Source organism: Gobio gobio (genome assembly GCF_949357685.1).
Source record: "Gobio gobio genome assembly, chromosome: 1".
NCBI classification, from domain to species: Eukaryota; Metazoa; Chordata; class Actinopteri; order Cypriniformes; family Gobionidae; genus Gobio; species Gobio gobio.
The window spans coordinates 58,314,320-58,336,757 of NC_137097.1; the positions used below are offsets into that span (position 1 = coordinate 58,314,320).

At 37.6% G+C, this 22,438-nt stretch overlaps 1 protein-coding gene and 1 long non-coding RNA gene across 3 annotated transcripts in view; one reads left to right on the forward strand and one right to left on the reverse strand.

Moving 5' to 3' along the window:
• Positions 1 to 12,018, reverse strand: part of arhgap23a (Rho GTPase activating protein 23a) — a 73,783-nt gene extending 61,765 nt beyond the window's left edge. For both annotated transcript variants that reach the window (XM_079828999.1, XM_079828998.1), the window contains exon 1: positions 11,890 to 12,018. In XM_079828999.1, the coding sequence (XP_079685125.1) occupies positions 11,890 to 11,943 (54 nt within the window). In that variant the 5' untranslated portion in view covers positions 11,944 to 12,018. The remainder of the gene's footprint in view (positions 1 to 11,889) is intronic.
• Positions 11,794 to 21,654, forward strand: LOC307133766. The gene is made up of 3 exons (XR_013817486.1): positions 11,794 to 12,419; positions 19,693 to 19,797; positions 20,526 to 21,654. It is a non-coding gene; the product is annotated as an uncharacterized lncRNA (long non-coding RNA).
• The last annotated feature ends 784 nt before the right edge of the window (positions 21,655 to 22,438 follow it).

The window sequence follows — 22,438 nt, forward strand, 5'->3', positions numbered from 1 at the left end:
AGTGTAGACATTATGTAAATAAGAGATTCATTGTGTGGACAGCTTCACTGATTAATATAACGGAACTTTGTGAGATCACTTTCATTGAATGAGTGACAACTTTTAGTGATTATAAAGAAAGTGTTCTTATGCGCTGTCTAGGCAATATAGGGAACAAAATAGGCCTATAATATATTCAAAATTTGAATAAAACTTTTGTTTTCCATTCTTGACAAGCGGCCAGATACACGCTTCAATACAAAGGCCCATCCACATATACATGCGGGATTCACTCTCAGAATTGGGATGCCTGTCAGTGATAAATATTTATGTATCGAAATCAGGCTCATAAATGTCAGGAAAACACAATTCCTGGCTGCATGTCAATATCCATGGATCACTGGATCTTTGGTAAGTTGTAAAGAACGCTATATCGAGTCCAACATTTAGATTAAACTGATAACTGTTTGTTTTACTCGCGTTTTCCCCTATTAAATCCCGTCTCTTCTGCCATTCAGACCCGGCTGAGGGGGCGTGTTCTGGCGGGAAACAGACGTCGATGCATACCCTCTATTGTTGTCTTTATCTAAAGCTTGAAAATTTTCAAAACGTTTGTAGAATTTTGTGGTATAAATGAGAAATTGCTTATGATAAAGATTACTGGAGTATGTTTTGGTCGTGAATGAGTTCTTGAATGAGTTTTTAAACGAATATCAATGAGTCTGTTTGAGTCTGTCACTCATAACTGATTGCCATCTACTGATGTACTTGTATAGATTACAGAAAGGCTCATTAAACAAATCTCTGAACAAATCTTTCAGGTGAAGATTTGAGTCACTGGAATAAATAAACTCTTGACAATGACATCATGCCCACTGAGTAACAGCTAAATATACAGTTTGATCGATCTTCTCTTCTCTTCCTTCCTCTCTTTCTCTCTCTCTTCCCCACACACAGCTGTGTACCACATCAACAAGCGGAGCTGCATTAGCTGCTGTTTTCTGCTGAAAGAGAGAGTCATTGTTTGATTCTCCTCACAACACAACAGCCCTGTGCCCTGCCCAACTATTCCTTCAATTCTGCTCTCGTTTCCCACTCTCTCTTTCTGCAGGGCACACAGGAATGCAATCCAGTGGGAAGAGAGGCATTTTCATCACACTCAAGCAAAAATTGCCCTCTGCCCACACTGTACTAACAGGAATGGAAAATTTCAGCTTTTGCTCCAATATTACATTGAAATGTGCATAAGATTTCCTAGACTGAGAGAAATTACAAAAATACATGCAGAAAGATGTGGTTTCAGGGTATAATTTAGGATATTATTAATTATTGTTCTTTTTTGCTTGCATTACATTAGTAACCATTATCATCAAAAAGAAAAACAAAATCACAGAAAACTTTATATGTGAAAATGTCATATACAGTGAGGAAAATAAGTATTTGAACACCCTGCTGTTTTGCAAGTTCTCTCACTTAGAAATCATGGAGGGGTCTGAAATTGTCATTGTAGGTGCATGTCCACTGTGAGAGACATAATCTAAAAAAAAAAAAAAAAAACCTTCCGTGCCATGCATGATTTCAAACCATGACGTCTTAGTGTATTACCAACAGTAACCTTGGAAATGGTGATCCCAGCTCTTTTCATGCCATTGACCAGCTCCTCTCGTGTAGTTCTGGGCTGATTTCTCACCTTTCTTAGGATCATTGAGACCCCACGAGGTGAGATCTTGCATGGAGCCCCAGTCCGAGGGAGATTGACAGTCATGTTTGGCTTCTTCCATTTTCTAATGATTGCTCCAACAGTAGGGCTGGGACGGTTACCGCATTACCGCAATACCGCGGTCACGTGACGCCTACCGCGGGTCTGAGATCGTCACCGCCATCACCGCAAAAAAAAAAAAAACATTGGCCTGCACATGTGTGCACGTTGTGTCTAATTCCATGGATTCATTGATTCTAATGACATGGATTGTGTCTAATGACATCTGTGTCTTATATGGATTCAAGGTTTTCTAAACAAAACTTAATCAAAAGATGGAGCAAATCCGACCTTTCGCGAGTTGGTGAGCGCAATGTTCCATTATAACATTCCATTTGTACCTGTGTAATGTCTTGTAGCCTATAATTTGAATTTAATTTTACTAAAGCATAAAATACAGGCGCATAAGCAGGACCTCAGTTTTTAATTGCGCAATTCTCTCACATGGTTGCGCAGCCGACAATAGCGGGTAGGGAGATAGAAGTCATGAAAGCAGAAAAAGAACGCACCGCCCGGGCCATGGGTTTGTGTCGAACGCTGGTGACCGATTTCTCCCATAGCTGGCAACAAACAAAAAAAAACCGGCTTCAGAAAGAACAAACTGAGCTGGAGCTGCCTCAGCACTCCTTAGTACTGATAAGTTTTAACTCTCTTCCAACTCTGTTTGGGAAAGATTGACTACAAATAAGCTGGGCCTGCGACATTTCATTTAATATAATCAATAAATAATCTATTGTAGGCAATTAAATATAAGTTGGCTATGTGATTCTGAAATTCTAATTTCATTAAAAGGCTATCGAAAAAGATATCAATTTGGCAGGCTTACAATCACAGTGGTGTGCGACACTTTGTTAAATTAAATAGCCTTCGTTAAATATTTGAACCACTGAGACAAAAGCGCACACGAGATATATAAATTAATATGAATATGTAAAAATATGTAATATAAATACAAATAATAAGTAATATACAATCACGGTAGTGTGAGCAGCGACACTTTGTTAAATTAAATAGCCTTCGTTAAATAGCACCACTGAGACAAAAGCGCACACGAGATAGGCATATAGGCCTATATATAAATTAATATAAATATGTAAAAATAGGCCTAATATAATATAATAATATAAATATGTAAAAATAGGCCTAATATAATATAATAATATAATAAGTAAAAATTATTTATGTAATATAAATAACAAATATATATATATATATATATATATTTAAAAATATAAATAATATATTATGGGGCGGGTGTGCCTGAAAGTCGTTATAGTTTAAGTGATTGTTTGATGACGACGAAAGTAATCTGAAAGTAAAAATATGGGAAATAAATAAACAAATAAATATTACTGATCAATACCGATAAATAAAAACGTGTTTGTTTCTCTTTGTTTATGCTGTTCCATCTACAGATCTCTCAGTCGTGATCTGATCTGCTCTCTCAGCAATTTGGTTTTTTTTTTTGGGGTTCAGCAAAAAGTCTATATTTCGTTTTGCCAGCACTTTTTTTTTCAGATATCGTTCCATTTCTGTTCTAATTGTTCCTGTTCTAAACGTGAAAAAATTAATGTAAAATAAACATGTTCCTTATTATGTTCAATTGCCTGCGCTGGTGTGTGCGTGTGCGGCTGGGCGCAAAAGTCGAACGGGAGCCGTTTAAAGCGGTTTACCGCTGAACCGCGGGAATTTCTTGCTTTTCAACCGCGGTAAGAAAAAATTCATACCGTCCCAGCCCTATCCAACAGTGGACCTTTTTTCACCAAGCTGCTTGGCAATTTCCCCGTAGCCCTTTCCAGCCTTGTGGAGGTGTACAATTTTGTCTCTAGTGTCTTTGGACAGTTCTTTGGTCTTGGCCATGTTAGTATTTGGATTCTTACTGATTGTATGGGGTGGACAGGTGTCTTTATGCAGCTAACGACCTCAAACAGGTGCATCTAATTTAGGATAATAAATGGAGTGGAGGTGGACATTTTAAAAGCAGACTAACAGGTCTTTGAGGGTCAGAATTCTAGCTGATAGACAGGTGTTCAAATACTTATTTGCAGCTGTATCATACAAATAAATAGTTAAAAAATCATACATTGTGATTTCTGGATTTTTTTCTCTCACAGTGGACATGCACCTACGATGACAATTTCAGACCCCTCCATGATTTCTAAGTGGGAGAACTTGCAAAATAGCAGGGTGTTCAAATACTTATTTTCCTCACTGTATATTATAATGAACTCTGATTTATCATGTGGCTTTAAATTTTACAACCTGTATTTTTTTAGTGGTTATCAATACATTTTAAGCTACAAAGCAGATTTTGGTACTTCAAGAAACTTAAAATTTTATTTCACTTTCACAAGTTGTGAAATATACAGACGCCAACATGTAATACTGGAAAGATTGTCACTATATTTTTTAAATTATATTAGATTAGATTCCAGCAAACTGTTCAGAGCTCATAAGCATACTATAGTACTAATACAAATTATATTGTTTAAAATAGTTACAGATGAAGTATATGTTGCAGCAGCAAACTTAAGTCAATCATCCAATACCATAATTTTACAGTAGTAGTAACTGTAAAAGTAACTAATATTTTAGTAGAAAGAGTAGTTAATGTGGTAACAGTTTGTAAGGAATACTGCAGTGTGACTGTAACCCAATTTACTGTAACCATTTACACAAGCATGCTTGCAAAAAATAATCATGCTCATGAGTCCATGCATCACATGAGCTGCTGTAGAGATGGGTGGACAGGGTCACTGGGTCACTGTCACGGTTATTCCCATCAAACACAGGTCGCTGAAGTAACTGCAGGCTACAGAGACAGTCAAATGACTAACAAGAGCACTCGTCAGGTTCACATTAGGTTATAGAGACGGACACAGAGGGAGAAGGATAGCACGAGAGAAAGAGAGAGAGAGAGAGAGAGAGAGAGAGAGAGAGAGAGAGAGAGAGAGATCAATAAGCAGCCATTATGTGAGTGCCGTCATCCACTGGGAGCAGCGGTGGAGGCCGACGCCCATCTGGGGCTCAGCATTCAACATCTAAAGCCTACAGCGATCATTCTTGGAATACAGTCCCAACAACACTGCAGTGTATAACAGCATACTGCTCACACATGTTTTACACTGTGCCCCTGCATTTCGATATGATGAGTCAGCGATATCAGAAGGGTGGAGCATTATAGAAGTGGCTTCATAACTCTCTAGCTCAGTGCTGCTGTTTTAATGTATGTGACACAGGAAGTGAGCACTGTTGATGAGCAGAAATGTTTCGATTAGTTCTCGCCATCACTGTTGTTCTCTCCTTCTGTTTCTGTAAATCACTGGCGGAGGGTGTGTGTCATCTCGCCCCACCCAGACCACCCTTTCTCAGAAAGGAAGCCTTTCTAAATTTGGATTTGTAGCGTCATGGATCAGTGTGCATCAATTCCTGATTCACCACACAATTTCCTGAACTCAAAGAAGCATTAAACTGGCATGAGATGAGAGAGGGTCTAAAACACTCCCTAATGTGTAAGTCTGACCAATCAAAATCCGGAAACACTCTTAATGAACTTCCTTTAGAAAGGGTTTAAGTGTCTTCTAAAAGTATATATTCCCAACCATCCGTCTACACATTTACCCTCTCTCCTTGTATCTTTTTTCATCCATCCATCCATCCATCCATCCATTCATTCATTCATCATGCATTAACTTACAGTTTTTTGTGCCAAACCTAATGTTCATGTTCTTCAACAAGATAATCCAAAGAGCTGATACAAGACCTATACATGTAGTATAATGTGTGTGTGTGTGTGTCGTGGTGGTGGTATACTGCCGCCGATTTGATTTCGCACTGCAGCTCAGGCTGGAAACCTGTACATTTTTCTATCCTGCTTCCGTTACAAATCTACGGGGACCAATCACAAACTGGCTTATCCACCTGGCGCGCTATTGGCGGGTTTAACACGATGCCTATAGAGAAGCGACAGCAAGCAGCTTTTGGTTTACATTCTACATGGCGGCCACCAAAGCGCAGAACCCGGAACAGAAACTAGCCCTGGAACAATTCCTACAAAAAAAGTGGATGTGTTTGCCTTACTACCAACCGCTCTGCAAAGTACATCACCCGGATCATTGGTCAGATTGGTTGAAGGACTATCCAATTGCGTACACAGTCATTTGAACTATGCCCGTTGATCACGCCTCTTGTGCAGGAGATAATACAGAGCAGACTCCCGAGACTAATGTTCAATCTTAAATTGAGCTTGGACTGGTGATAGCCAGACAATGGAGTGGGGAATAATTGTCCTACTGGGTCAGCATGTATTTCTAATACTTTTATTCATCAGGAATGTATTAAATTAATCAAAAGTGACAGTAAATACTAGGGCTATCAAGTAATTAAAATCTTTAATCTAATTAATTACATGATGTGCCAATTAACTAATCTAATTAATCGCACATTAAATTTGGCATAGAAATTACCACCAAAAGAAAATTCATTATTGTGTTATATGACAAAAGCATAAAATAAATATTTGATTTGATTCAGCATCAAATTTATTACGCATAACATTTTAAGGGCGGGTGTGATAAATGTGTTAAATCATTTTTTTTGCGTTATTTTTCCATAGCAAATTAATTAAATTACATTTAAAATAAATGTTCTACATTCATTAATTAATGTTAAACAAGATTTCTATTTCAAATAAATGCTGTTCTTTTGAAATTTCGATTCATCAAAGAATCCAGAAAAAATGCATCACGCTATTCACAAAAAATATTAAACAGCACTGTTTTCATAATTAATAATAATAAATGTTTCTTGAGCAGCAAATCAGCATTTGAATATTGACGAATCATGTGGCACTCAAGACTTTGCCATCACAGAAATAAACACAATTTGTAAGTATATGCAATTAGAAAACAGTTATTTTATATTGTAATACTATTTCAATATTAACTGTTTTAACTGTATTTTCTGATCAAATAAATGATGAGGCCTTGGTGAACATAAGAGACTTCTTACATAAACATTTAAAAAAAATAATACCAAACCCAAACATTTGAATTGAATGGTAGTGTAGAAAGAATGAAACAGAGAAAGTGAGTTGAGTTTGAAAAGCAGCTCTGGAGGCCCATGTAATAAAGTTGAAACAGTGTCTAAGTGCTAATGGACCTGTGCTCTCCAAACATTCACCCTCTTATCTCTCATAGACACCTAACTTTGAGCTTGTAGTTTGGCACAAATTCTCTCTCTCTCTAATACGCACGCAAACTCTTTCCATACTGCAGAGCAAGTGATCCCAATAGGGCTTTTTCAGGACACATAAGTGCAAACCAAACTGCTCATGCACAACTCTTGAGATCCTTCCATTATGTCAGATCTATAGGCTGCAGACTTCTAATGAAATTTGAAATGAATTCAACTTTGTATGACAAAACAATATATATCAAGCGATAATTAAATAATATAGATCATGCAAATTAAGTAATACAGACTGACAACTGTGTTTATTGGAGTGCATATGACTGACTGCTCTGATCTGATATTTGTGAGCACTAAAGGCAGTCTGCTGATCTCTCTAAATGAAGTCAAGTGTGTTCTCATGTCCTCTTCTTTCCTTTCCCTCCTCTCTGCCTAACCGCTTTGTGATAATTGAATCAGGGTTCAATTAGGCATGACTGGGAGAGAGAGCAGCACATTACCTCTCTCTCACACACACTTGTACCACACCCTCTGAGCACAACAACACCGGACTATATTTATCAAGTGTATTTGGGTTTACTTGAGTCCATAATGAGAAAATAGTATCTTTTAATCTCCCTCCCTGATCTTTTCTTGTCCTCTCTGTGTGTGTGTGTGTGTGTGTGTGTGTGTGTGTGTTGGTTTGGAACAGGTTATTACTTACATATATTACTGTCACACTCTATAAGATTATTATTCCACTTTTGTCAATAACATTATAACTTTTACATTTTGACATAATAAAATCATCAACCGGGCTAATAGGCCTGTTAATGTACACAATCCCCAAAAATTCACATGGACACTTTGACAAAATACATGAATGTCATTGCATTAGTTTCAAAACATGAATTATTTTAAATAAAGATAGCACGTGTTAATTTTTCAAGCAAAAAGCTTTACAAAAAGAAGTTTGTCAAGTTTCAAATGCTAAAAAAATATATATACTGTTCAAAATTCTGGACTCTTTTTTGTAGTTAAACATGAGTTAATCATGTCCTAAGCTGCCTTCAAAAGTACACCTCGAAAAATAAACCTAGATTTGAATGTAATATTATGAACAATATTCATTTCTATCACTTAATTATTAAATGGTATCATAACTAAATGTTTTTGTTAAAGCAAACTTTGAAAGTTGAGCAATTAACTTTATAGCATTAACTATAAACTTGTTTTCTCCTTGTCTATAGATCAGTGTTTACACCATGTTAAAAATCAACACACCCCTTCCAAACTCACAACTCGACAACTTGTGCATCATCTAGAATTCTGAGTTTCCCACGTGTGTATACGAGTTTACTGTCTTCCATGTGCTTGAAACAATATAGTGTGCACTTAAAGTGTAATTTCGCAGATTTTTTACTTGTTTCGTTTTTTTTACAATGTCGGTAGTATATGTAAATAACATTTACTCATTCTCTGTGTTTCCTGGACTGAGAAATTCACATTTATTTGTCAGCAAAAGTCCGCCGGATGGCGCGTTTTGCTTTTGACAGCTCCAAGGCTTTCGTGGAAACTGCAGATTACACTTTCGCATTTTTATATCCCCGCTCACGGGCAGTCGGACTGACAGAGGGTTATTAACAGAAAAGTTATTGTAGGTCTAGGTTTATCACTGAAACCTGTATCAAATATGTCTACTCTTTGAACAGCATTATGGTAAAAACGGAACACTATGGCAACTATGGAGTTATTTCCATTTTCTCCAGTCCGTTTGGCCAGAAACACTAGCTATGTTTACATGGAGACTTTTTGCTTCAATCTGAATGAATTAATTCCACTATTGTCAATAACATTATAACTTTTACATTGTGTCATTATAAATGCTGAACAAAATTATCAACCGGGTCAAGAGGTCTGTTAACGTACAGAATCCCCAAAAATTCACATGGACACTTTGACACTGTTAAAATACATGAATGTCATTGCATTAGTTTAAAAACATGAATTATTTTCAATAAAGATAGCAAATGTTAATTTTTCAAGCCAAATGCTTTACAAAAAGAAGTTTGTCAAGTTTCAAATGCTAAAAAAAATAATACATACAGTTCAAAATCTGGACTCTTTTTTTGTAGTTAAACATTAGTGATTCATGTCCAGTGATGCCAGTACTCTAATCTTACTACTTTTTCCAGTAACAAGTAATCTAACGCGTTACTATTTCCAAACCAGTAATCAGATTAATGTAACTTATCCAAGTCACTGTGCGTTACTATTTTTGTCATTTTCCTTGGTAAAAATATATATTTTTGCTTTCTTCTTGCGTCTCGGGGAGAGTATTTATGTTAAGTGAAGTTAAGAAAGACTGTCTTTATCAATTTTTTTTATTAAAAAATGTTTTTTTTAAGGAAATATTTTTTAATTTCAACTTAAAATGTCGGTGAGTGTTGGCAAAAACGGTTGTCACTTTTATGTTGTGGCGGCAGGGGTGTTGTCGGCAGCTGCTGAATGTAACTAATAAAGTAACTTGTAATCTAACTTAGTTACTTTTAAAATCAAGTAATCTGTAAAGTAACTAAGTTACTTTTTAAAGGAGTAATCAGCAATCAGTAATCAGATTACTTTTTCAAAGTAACTGTGGCAACACTGATCATGTCCTATGATGCCTTCAAGTACATCTCGAACAATGAACCTAAATAATTCGATTTGAATTTAGATGGCATTGGATGGAAACATGCCCATTGCCCAGTCAAGCCTGCCGCACTCATGTTAAAAACTCAAGCCAAAACGTCTCGATCGCCTCCAGGTGGGTGTGAGGCGACAGCTGAGATTGATGGCACCAATGATAGAGAAGCGACGGCAAGCAGCTTTTTGTTTACATTCAACATGGCAGCCACCGAAGCGCAGCAACCCGACTTTGGCGAACCTGAAATCTGCGCAAGATGTCAGCGCCATATTTGGACCTCCGGCGGCTTCACTTTTCTTCAGCGCAAGAGAATGAAGTCACGTCGTCCATATTTTTTTACGGTCTATGAGCCCAGTTCATTATGGGTTTCCTACCTATTTGGCAAAAGGGACATTTTTTTCCTTTGTTCTCTCTAGTAAGGTAGCACCGATTTCTACTGCATAGGCATTGGAGAAGCTCATTTTGCCAGCAGTTAAAGGGCACTAGTTAAAGTGAAGAACAGCACTCTGATAGGACACCTGTGTGTCCATTAAAAAGCACCTTCACACAAAAATGGCACAAAAAAGGGAAGTTAATACCACTTGTTTTGATATTTTGTTACCTAATGCAATGACATTCAGACGTGTTTAAACACTTTTAGTGCAAAATAAATCAAGATCTCTTTACTAATGCCACTGAGCTATAAAACCCTTTTGACTTGCAAACACCAGCGGCAGTGTGGTGATCTTTAGTCTTTAGGTAAGACACATAACAGACATGCTGATTCAGCTCTATTGCTAATGGTGCACAAAAACCATTTAGTTGTGATGACTATACGCATGCATATTGCTTTCTTTCCTCATTTCACATCAAAAGGGTCCAATAAAAGGGAAGAGGAAAACCTCTGACCGTAAAACAAGAATTATGACAAAGAAAAGATCTGAGACATACAGTGAAGCTATTGCTCCGGGTGACGCTGTTATGTGCTGGTACACACCCATACACACATGGACAACACACACACAAATATACAGCAGTTCCCTCCTGGGACTCTTGCAATAAACCCATAACTTAAAGAAATAAACCCCTAACTTAAAGAAAAAAGAAGTGCAATAACACCCCCCCCCCCCCCCCAATATATTACTATTCTACACTATTATTTCACTCTGCACTACCTCTCTATATCTTATTTTTCATAATATTTATGTCCTAGTCATGATGTATAGCCTACATGCCTTTGTTTGTTTATGTTTAAATATATTTCTTTATTCTCATTTACAGTGTCTATATTTTGCAATTGTCTGATATTTATATACACTGTTTACATTGTTTATTGTTATCCTGCTAATTCTGAAGAGCTGCTAAACATGTTTCGTTGTTCCTTTTAACAATGACAATAAAGATCTATCTATCCTCGTAAAACAAGGAGACTAGCCTTAGACAAAGAAATGTTGAGAAATAAACTAGACAATCAATTTCTTGTTATAAAAAATCAGTGAAGTCAAGTAGATAATACAAACAACAGAATATATGATTTGATGCTATGCGATAAATCAATAATCAGTTTCACTATAATAATATTTTTAATATAATATCAGATCTACATATAAATGCATTTGCATGATCTTTCAGGGATAATAATAATGTAGTTGGACTAAAATTATTTAGGAAAATTTACTTTTTCAAAATATTGTAAATAAATTATTTAGACCTATTACATTTACTAATGACTACTTAAAAAGTGATTCTTCATATAAAATAGAAAAACTGCCTGTATCATACATAGGCTAAAAAGGCAGGCTCTGTATGTACGTTGATCATTTTCACTTACAAAAAAAATCATGCACAGAAAAAATGCAACATCAACAGACAATTTTTTTGTTGGTGTTGTTGTTGTTAAATCACGTTCCGATAAATAAATAAATATAAAACGTGTGCAGTGATTGATTGACAGGCAGTGCAGCTGAATCCCGAGCTCACAGCGGCATTGACAACAACAACAATGTGCGAGTGATGTTAAAGTACGACCATTTCAGTCCTATATCACGGTAAATAGGTGCTTCGTAAACTATTAAAGGGTAAACTGCGATTATTAACCCAAGCTGGCAGTTAAAGGGAGTTTCTGTGGGAATAGCGGTATCCTCTGTTTGTACACACTGTATCCACGCTACTTAATCCTCTTAGGAAATCGTGCTCTCTGATAAATACAACACTGTTTAACACACAGAATGATGTTTAGCTCGACTTTACACAGACATTTGCCGAGCATCAGATGCTCCGCGCGTTTCGCTTTAGAGAGGAAAAGTCTTGCACTTACTTCGTTTTCTGGATACGGAGGTATTCCAACAAGGCAAAATGCAACTCCATTCATTGGGCAGCTTAACTTGGTTTGCGGGGGGATACCGAGAGGGGGATTCGGGGGGTCGCGATTAAAATATCTATAAAAGAAGTATGCTATGAGCGCTTTATCTAAAACCGTGGCGTTCACCTATCCAGTTTTCTTCCGTCCACTCGTCTCTTTCCCGTTGTTTGCCCGCAGTGCCCTCCCTTTTCCCTCGCCCCGATGCAAATCCGTTCAGTTCTTCCACCGGCCTGTCCCACTACAGCACAACGAGCTTTAATCTGCGTGGTGGGTTGTATCGAGCAGCGCGGCGCTCCCTCTGGCGGCAGCACGCGGGCATTACAAAACACGACGCCTTGCGTTTGCGTTCGGAAACTATGACGTAGCAGGACGCGTGATGGGCGCCGGAGCGCGGCGCGTTCAAGGCCATGAAAACAAAGCCCTCTTTGTACCCAGATAAAAAGATAGACGGGAACGAAAAAAAAGACATAACAGAAAAAGGAAAGGTGAGTAAATTATGAGTGCGTAGAGCTAGAGAGAGATACAACTGGTAAGAAGTTACAAATTACGACAGTGTGGTAAAGTTATGATAATATAATGGTGTAAAATGATTTGCTCTACTTACATACTCCACGATATTCATATAAAACCACAGTAAATACAATTTCGTATCATGATATTACCTTTATACTCCCACTGAGCTTTTTTGAAAGGTAGCAATTTTCATCCATTGATGTTTAAATAAGGTATTTCAAAGAATATCATGGAAAAACTATGATACATGCCCAAAAATTCTGTCCAAATATTACACAACTTTCTATTTTTTAGTTCTTTACTCACCAACAACTTATTACATTACTCTAAATCGATTCTGCACATCAAATTATCTGTATTAATTATAAAAAGACATGTCAGTTGATTTTTATATTTTAATGATCAGTTAATTCTACACCAAGTTTATCACAAAAAGATTTTAAGATATGCAGAAAACATTCAACATCAACTGTATACTTGATTTTGTAGATAAGTCATGTTCATGTTATATATAAATAATTGAATGACATGCAGTGATTGATTTGATATATCATGGTTTTACCATATACTTTGTTAGTGTATATTCTGAATCATACAATGTCTTAATGTTGTTCGATGACTGTTTACTAAAGAGAAATCATGGTAAAAAAAAAAAAAAACATTTTATCTGAAAGAGTGACAAAACATGAGTCGTGCTGGGAGGAAAACGGGAGCTGGAGAGGTCAGGGGTTACAGATTGGGAACTCTACCAAAAGCAAACTGCAGAATGTGACGATTAAACATACAGGCGCTTCAGTCTAGATCCCTGCAGGTCACGCCGTGGTCATGACAGATCAATCGATGAGATGCAGGCAAACAGACGGGCAAATGTAGTATTGATTTAAAGGTCGCTGCTTTAGGCCGGTCGTTTTACCACAGAAAAATACAATGCCGGATGTCTTTCTTTGAAACGGTGAATAAAAATAGCTCAAAACAGCTTTTATTTTTGTGTTTTTCGCTCTTGATTTCCTTTGGAAGAACTCAATCAGCTGACTTTCTTTGGTATGTTTGAATTTGCGGGAAGACTTGGGTGTGAAATGACTGTCAAGTAAATATACAGTAGGAAGTCGACTCAAGCTGGCTCATTGTTATTGACCGACCGGAGGCACATTGACAAAGCTGCCTGGAGACATGGCAAACAGTAACCTCGCTTCTTTGCTTACTTAGATCAAGTTAAGAAACTGTGCAGTGGAGTATGTTAGGTCACAGCAGGACAAAGACAAAAAAACAACCTTTCTTTTGTACACTTTCTTGCTGATTAAATCAAACTGTGCTGAGAGTCCGGGAGCTCTAGAAAGCTGGAGACTATCAGCCAGCACCTTAAAGTTTCTCGTCCTCAGGGCATGGAGAAACACACTGCTGGTGCTGCAGAAAACACTGAGAACGTGGCACCGGGCCCTACCGCTGACTCTTCGCTGTTTCAGCCCATGTGGCTGTCATTAGAGAGACAGAAAGTAAAAGAGAGAGGCTTTTGCAATACTCCAAGCTCGTTTTGTGTGTTTCTTCAACACATAAATCAAACAAAGCAGGAGATGTTTCGCTGATTTCGTGTGCAGGAGAGTTTCGAGGGCATTAGTGGTCCTAATAACGGCAAAAGTAATGATCCATTATTAACTTTGGAATTATTTACTTGTTTACTTTACTTGTAGTCAAACAGACTACTTTTATAATATTTGTATGCTGTTTTCTCCAATTTTTGGAGCTTGTCATGGTATGGCAAGAGGATTTTGGTTTTGAAAATATGAGTGCATAAATCACAAAGCGAGTAAATAATGGCGGAATTATCATTTTTGACTGAGATATTTCTTTAATGTATACACTACCATTCAAAAGTTTGGAGTCAGTAAGATTTTGTATTTGATTGATTTATTTACAATTAAAAAATCTTAAATCGATAGTGTATGCAGTGCAATGCATCTGTGTGTTATTGATGAATTAAATCCTAACTTTAATGTGTATGTGTCCGTGCCTGTGTGGGACTCAGAATACCATCCGGCGCTCATTATCCTCTCCTACCACCAAACCAGATCAAATTATCCCAATAAGCCCTGCAAGCCTCAAGATAAAAGTAGATGTAGCGATTGGGAGACTGTAGCTCCACGCCAAAACACAGCCACATGTAGCCTATTCTCTCGTTATTTTTCCACCCATTTTTTTTCTGCCACCCTTTTGCCCATCAAGCTCTTCGGGGCTCAAAATGTTCACAAGACTGTAATGGGGGGGGGGGGGGGGGGGGTACTAACTGTATTGTACTTGTACCAAAACATTTGTTAAATCAAGCATCTATGTAGCGCCAAGGCTGCTCAGAATCCTTCCCATGTGCTTCTCTCATCATCATCATCATCATCATCCATGCAGCGCTCGTAATAAAGCCCGGCAGTTTGTAAAACAAATACACTTAGCACAATGTGTTTTTATTTAATGCATTAATTATGTTATACTATAAATTCAAGCTGTGTGTGTCTTTCCCTTTCTTTTAAGGTGATGCACAGTGTATATCTGCTTCAGCGTTGTATTTTTCTTAATACTTTTTTTTTTTCAATTTGAGTTACGTGAATTTCTGAATGTTTCGGTATTTGCTTTGCATGAACTCCACAGGTGTGTCAAACCTGATGGTCATGTTCTCCAGTATGATTTGAGATGATCCAAAGAGCATCTTGAAAAACATCTGACCATCTGTTCAGTCACATGATCAGTGACACAGATTGAATTGGAGACCATTCTTATTCATTTTACATCATTAGCTGTGTCTCATTTTGAAGGCTGCATCCTCCGGAGGTCGCATTTGTCTGTCCCATACATCATAAAGGATGTCTTATTTCAGAACAGTAACCATTACAAAAGTGACCGTTATTCCTAGTGAAACGTAAACTGTAATTTCTTAATGACTGGGATGTAGTGGTCAGTTTATTTACAGGAATAGTTATACCCAAAAATGAAAATCATCCCATGATTTACTCACCCTCAAGCCATCCTAGGTGTATATGACTTTCTTCTTTCAGGCGAACACAATCTGAGTTATATAAAAAAATATCCTGGCTTTTCCAAGCTTTATACTGGTAGTGAACGGCGGCACTGATTTTGAAATCCAGAAAAAAATGCATCTTATCCATCGGCCACTCCTACATCCTACGTCATACATCACGTCAGGGTTGCTCTTTTGGCATAAGTCGACTTGCATAGCGGCCTGCCGGAAGCTAGTCATTTTAGTTTATAAAGATTTAAATATGGATATTTTACAAAACCCCATTGCTTCTCTTCAGAAAGCTTTTATTAATCCCATGGAGTCGTATGGATTACTTTTATTATGGATGGATGCCCTTTTTTGGACTTCAAAATCAGGCCATTCACTGCCATTATAAAGCTTGAAAGAGCCGGGATATTTTTTAATATAACTCTGATTGTGTTTGGCTGAAAGAAAAAAGTCATATATACAAAGGATGGCTTGAGGGTGAATAAATTGTTCATTTTGGGGTGAATTATCCCTTTAAATGAGTCATCCTCAGTGACGTATGCGGCCGACAAATGCGACCTCCGGTGGACGCAGCCTTGGAAATGAGACGCAGATAATGTTTGTTTGTTTATACTTTTATACAAAAGCAATTCCAAAGCTTTTTGTTCATTTCTTAGCTTTTAAAACGATCAAATTATCAATCGAATCCCAATTATCATGTTAAAGGGATAGTCCACCCAAAAATGAAAATTCTGTCATCATTTACTCACCCTCAAGTTGTTCCAAACCTGTATGAGTTTCTTTGTTCTGCTGAACACAAAAAAGATATTTTGAAGAATGTTTATAACCAAGCAGAGAGAGCAACCATTGACTACCATAGGGAAACAAATACTATGGTAGTCAATGGTTGCTCTCTCTGCTTGGTTACAAACATTCTTCTAAATATCTTTTTTGTGTTCAGCAGAACAAAGAAACTCATACAGGTTTGGAACAACTTGATGGTGACTAAATGATGACAGAATTTTCATTTTTGGGTGAACTATCCCTTTAACTCAGATGGTTAAACCCAACTGTACGTGTCTAGGGCAGGAGGGGAAGGGGTCACAGGGTTCATGACCCCATGTTTTCTGTTGCTCCTACAACCTGTCGTAAATCCATGTTGCTCAATCTCTTCAGTCATGAAGAGCGGCCCTGCAGCGTTGTGCTTTGTTGTGGAAGACTGATACATTTTTGGTTTGTTTTACAAATGACCAGACTTCAGAATGAAAGAAACATCATACTAAATCAGCAACAATTACTTACTCAACTCTGACTTAGAATAAAAACATAATTATTCAGCTGTTGACTACTTGCTATAAATATTTAATGTATTTCGAGGCCCTTTAGAAAGCAGTGTATATATGTATATATAGATATGCAACAGAAAACATCTGTGATACTCTGCCATATTATCCCTGGAGGAAAGAAGAGAGCACTAAAAGGTAAAAATAACTGAAGTGAGAGGAAATGCTCTGAATGGAACTGTATTGTTTTACATGAGCCACCATTTTCTCTATTTATGAGCTGTTATGAGGATACTGAGGCTGTTTTTGGTCACTGAGACCATCTCATGGTGCTTGTAAAGGGCTAACGTCCTGTTTCCTCATAATTCACGTGGCATAGCATACATACCACTATTTCCTTTCTCTTTTACATCACTTCCTCCTGGCTAAAGGTGAGGACCCTTCTGTCTGACCCCTACATGTTGAAAAATGTTCACACACGCACAGACAAATGAATACATACTACAGTGTTTTTGAAATTGTCATGTAGTATTCCAGCACAGAAAAAATACATATTAAAAATGAGAGAAAAAAACATTATTGTTTATAAGTTAGTGTCAAAGTTCATTGTAAATTCTATGGGCTCCTTTGAGATGGCATTAACATCTGAAATGTCTATGCATAAAAACCTAATATCCTGTTTCATCCAACCCCCAATCAGAACGGCCCCAGGCATTGCTTTAAAACAAGCTGACTCTGTTAAACGCATTACGATCTGGAAAGAGCATAATCTGTAAAACATATCTCTGAAGTCTGAAGTACACCAGTTTCTTCAAAGCCAGACAGTCCATGCTCCATTTAAGAGCAATAGTTTTGCCCCATAACCTCCCTTATAATTCACTACAACTACAAAAACAATGTTGCATTATAAATCCATCCATAACGTTAGTTTGCTAATATGAGCCGTTTTGTGCTGCCATGTGGAAACCGTCCAGATTAAGCAGGGAAACATCTGCCTCGGTGAGCACAAGCCCTCAGCCATCTGCCCACTAACTGCAGAGTGGGATGAATTTCCCTCCAAATATAATCCATAATCCATGTAATCTAACCAGTATGATACCAAACCCTAAAATATATGAATAAATGGCAGAGTATAAAAGAGGTTTTGGTTGTGAAAGGGTGGAGAAAAGGGCGATGGAATGCACAAGATGTGAATGAGACGGAGATGAATGAGTGCAAGACGGCCTCCCAAGCTCCCTTGCTCTCACTCATATATGTAATTCAGGATTGGTGGACAGTGATGAAGTAACAGGTCATTAGCTCCAGCTGTAACATCAATAACTACTCACACATCAGCAGAGAAAACTGGTCCAGGTTTTAGTCTTGCAGTGAGCCTCCATGATGGCCTAAAGGTTGTTCCTCTTGCAAGAGCCTATTGGATACTTTGAATGGAAACTCATTTTATTAAACGTCTGTGAGTGCTGCTAATCTAGACTGATTTAATGCTGATATTACTGTAGCATCTGCAGTTTTCTGTGATCCTTTCAATACACTGCAGTCAGAGTTTCTGTGTACATTTGTAGTCATTCCCTAGACACATTAAAAATGGCTCTTGGACAGATTGATGAAAACAAATCTCATGTAAGATGTAGGGCAGGGGGAGAAAAAGGTTGTGTTTGTTTTAAAACGGATGTATCTGCGACCCATTTTACTTCCATAGTGTGACAGGTTTCCTTTATTCCAGTATTTTCCATTAATTTGGCCAAGCTCAAAGAGAGCTTTTATTCCACTGTGTTAGTGCATTGGGAATTTTTTCTGCAGGTTACATTGATACTCCAGTAGGTGGTGTAATTCATAGAACATTCTATGAGGAAAAAATATATATTAGGACTTGATTTTATCCATTAAGGCCTATGTATACTTCATTTTTTCCGCATTCCGCTCACACACTCAACTCACACAGTTGAGTGCGCACGCCTTTCAAAATATACTTCTTTGGCCGTCAGTGCGGAAAAATGTATCCGGCGTGTGCACTTCGGTCTTGTGGACTCACAATGGTTGCTGCGTGAGTGTGTCAGTTAAGTCCACGAGACCATTTGTAATTTTATATTTCAGGAGGTTGTTCGCAAGCACCCCATTTACAGTCGTGCACCCCCTTACATCATGAAAGTGTGGACTCGTAGGAAGACCCTGAGTGTTTAGGGTAGCATTTGGGACAGCCCTAGTGGATTTTTGCACCATGGTACCCCAGTGGTACCATTTGGGACAGGGTCCTAGTGGATTTTTGGCCTGTCCCAAATTGCACCCTATTCACTCGCAGTCTTCCTACGAGTTTGCACTTTTGTGATGTAAAGACACTTTGTCTATCTAAAAGAAGTCTGCATCAGTGCGGTCTCGGAAAAAGTGCGCATCAAGGGCACATATTGACCACAAAGGGGTCGCTCGCGAACGCCCTTCTGAAACCTAAAATGACAAATGGGACACCCTATGATCTCATGGACTTAATGGACAGGTGCACACGACTGCCATTGTAAGTACACAAGACCGTAAGTGCATGTGAGGTATACCATTTGGGACAGGGCTTTTGTTTTTCAAGCCTCAAGTCGTTCGCACATTTGCTGTTGTACGTTCTGTCACAAAAATTGGACTGAACGTGGACAGGGTGTGTGGACATCTGATTACAGAAAATGATGTCTTGCCAAAGTGTGCCTTCCACCAGAATAGACCAGAGTCGATAGCTTAGATTAGAGCAGAAAGTATGATGTACTTGTCTGGACTGGTGTGTGTTAGCGTTAAGGTGCATTGCTCTCATGCAAAGCAGTGTATACGATTACTCGTATCTGATTTTAAGCAGGGATACCTCAAAAAAGACAAAAAGGAATGTAATTTCAGAGGTGGAGCAAAGTTATTTTGCTGCACATATCAATAAACACAAAATCAAATGGATCTGATTGAAAACCAACATGTTATAACTAGTCTCACTTATTACAGGAACAATCTTTATGGACCAACCTGAAAATCCTCATCACAATGATGAATCGGTGTTTGTGGGATTCAAACTCACACCAGCCTGGATCTTTAAAGTCGACATGAAACGTAAGTTGCAATAGTCTTTTCTTTCCCATTGTGACATATGAACAGCTTCTCAAACCAGCAAAAATGAGGGCGAGACTTCATTTTGTCCACTGGTGAATAGAGTGTATCAGTGGATAGTTGTGGTTTGCAATTGCTGTGATGTCACGTGACTGACGGGTTGTCCCACACCTCATCAGAGAAGAGGGAGAGGAAGTTATTTTGATTAAAGATTATGATGGCACATACATTTTAAAATGATAATAATGTGCACAGATAAATTATTTATAATAAGTACTGCAATTATAGTCCATAAAATAATTTGATTTGTCAAGTTGGATTTCATGGTGACTTTAACCACTACACCCCGATCCCCCAGAGCACAAAAAATTGCTCCAGTTTTTTGGCTTGTGGGCCTAATTCATGCATACATGCTATCATAAGAGAACATAGCTTTTGACTAAGTTAGAAGGAATTAGCAGGACAAACGCAGTTTGCACTTATGCTCACAGAGTCAGCTACTGTTACTGTCTTATAGTCATTCCATACCCCTGATCAATGAGACGACCTTCACACACTCTCTCTCTCACACACACACACTCTCTCTGGACTGTATCATGTAGGGAAAATTTCAAGTATTGAAGAAGTGTTTAGCTTTTAACCTTTCAAGCCACTAGCAGCCTTATACACCAGCATCATTAGAGGAAAGATGTGTGTTACTGACTTTTTTTTCTTTTCTTTTTTTTCCGAAGTATTGATCTACTGCTGCTCTCGGTGGTCTGTTGTTTGGCTAGCTAGTCATTTGCCTGCTGGCATTTTTCCATGACAATACAAACACAAATTTGGAGGTTGGATCAGGTCCCTGTCCAGCACTGGCCTATCTCTGCTCATAACAGCCTCTTGTTCCTCTCATAACACTGAGCCACTGCCATCATTATGTGAGTGGCCATCCAGATTCTTTTGCATGTCAAACACTATAAATCAATGGGGCAAATACAAGATATTATTCCAAACATCTGCACCACACATAGCATATACATCAAACTAAGGGTATGTTTACACGACACAGACAACTTTTTATGCGTTTTGGCCGTTCATTTACATGACAACAGCGTTTTAAGCGGGTTTCAAAGTGCAAGGTTTGCCTTTCAAAGTGAAAACGATGCCTTTACTGTCTCTATGTTAACTACAAAATCGTGAATTTGTGAAAACGGGGATGTCATGCGCATGCGTATTACATGTTCTCGGAGCGTTTCTTGACAAAGTGACATCGGCAACTACTGGCCTGGCATGCATAATGCAGCCTTTTTAATAATTTTCGCATATCCATGTTGTCGTTTGTTTCTTGTACATTGTTGTCGTCAAACACACATAAATCCATTTCTCGCACTCAGAGCTCAAAATGCTGATGACTTCTTCAAACACTCCACTGATACCTAGCTTTTAAGTATAGTCTTAATATAAAGATCAACATGATATATTCCAGTGATTCGCTATTTTTCACGTGATGTTGTCACATGACCTCATAATAACTATATAATCACACACACATTTACACATGCAACATAGGAAATGTATGTATCTTACTGGCAAAATACTATATTCATAAATGTAAGTTTTCATCATCAATACCCACATTTAATAATTTCCTTTGTGACTTGAACTACTTAATCAGGACACTAAAAAAAGTTAACAAAAAAAGTGTCAAACTTGTGGAATTATACAATGATTTGTTAAAAATTGTGTAATTTACCTCCTTGCCTCTCTCTCTTTTTTTTTTTTTTTTTTATAATTTACTTTCCTTCCCACTGTTCTTATAACTTTATACTGTCATCCATTTTGCCTGTAAAGCTTATTTGTTGTAATGTTGTTTACATCTGCAATAAAAAAATAAATAAAAAAAATAAAAAAAAGCCACTAGTAAACACGAAAAAAAAAAAAAAAACACATTTACACATGCAGTGTAATGATTCTAATGTTTACACAACACTACTATTGCATGGGGATGACATCACCTGGTTGACGTTAGGCCCAAGCAAGACGTGGCTGAGGACGTGCAGTGTTCCCCTCTGAATGAGTACATGAATAATTCATCACAGGAGAGCGGGAAAATGGCATGCGACCCGTTTAAAGAGAAGGAAAGGTTGTTTCGAAAATATTTAGCTAAATGCCATTCGATCATAGCCCAAATACAATCTCATGGTGTCTCTCTTTCACACACTGCTGTCCCAATGGAGCGATACTATTGAGGGCGGGACATAATGCTCAGGCAGCAAATTCAGCCCAGGGATTCAGTATCCTTGTTTCTCTTTAGTGTCACTGCATGGTAAGCATCAGCTGGAAAGAAATGCACACCTTACAATCTGCCTAATGGGTAAAATTAAAATGATTTATTTATTAACAAATAAGTATGTGATATATATATATATATATATATATATATATATATATATATATATATATATATATATATATATATATATATATATATATCACATACTTATTTGTTAATAAATAAATCATTTTAATATATCACAGTTTATTCGCTATAGTTTAGAAAATGGTAATGAAATATGACAAGAACTCCCAAGTTAAACTGTGTCAGAACAAATTAATCTTGATAATGTCAGATAACTTTGATAGAATGGTATGTAATGGATTCAAT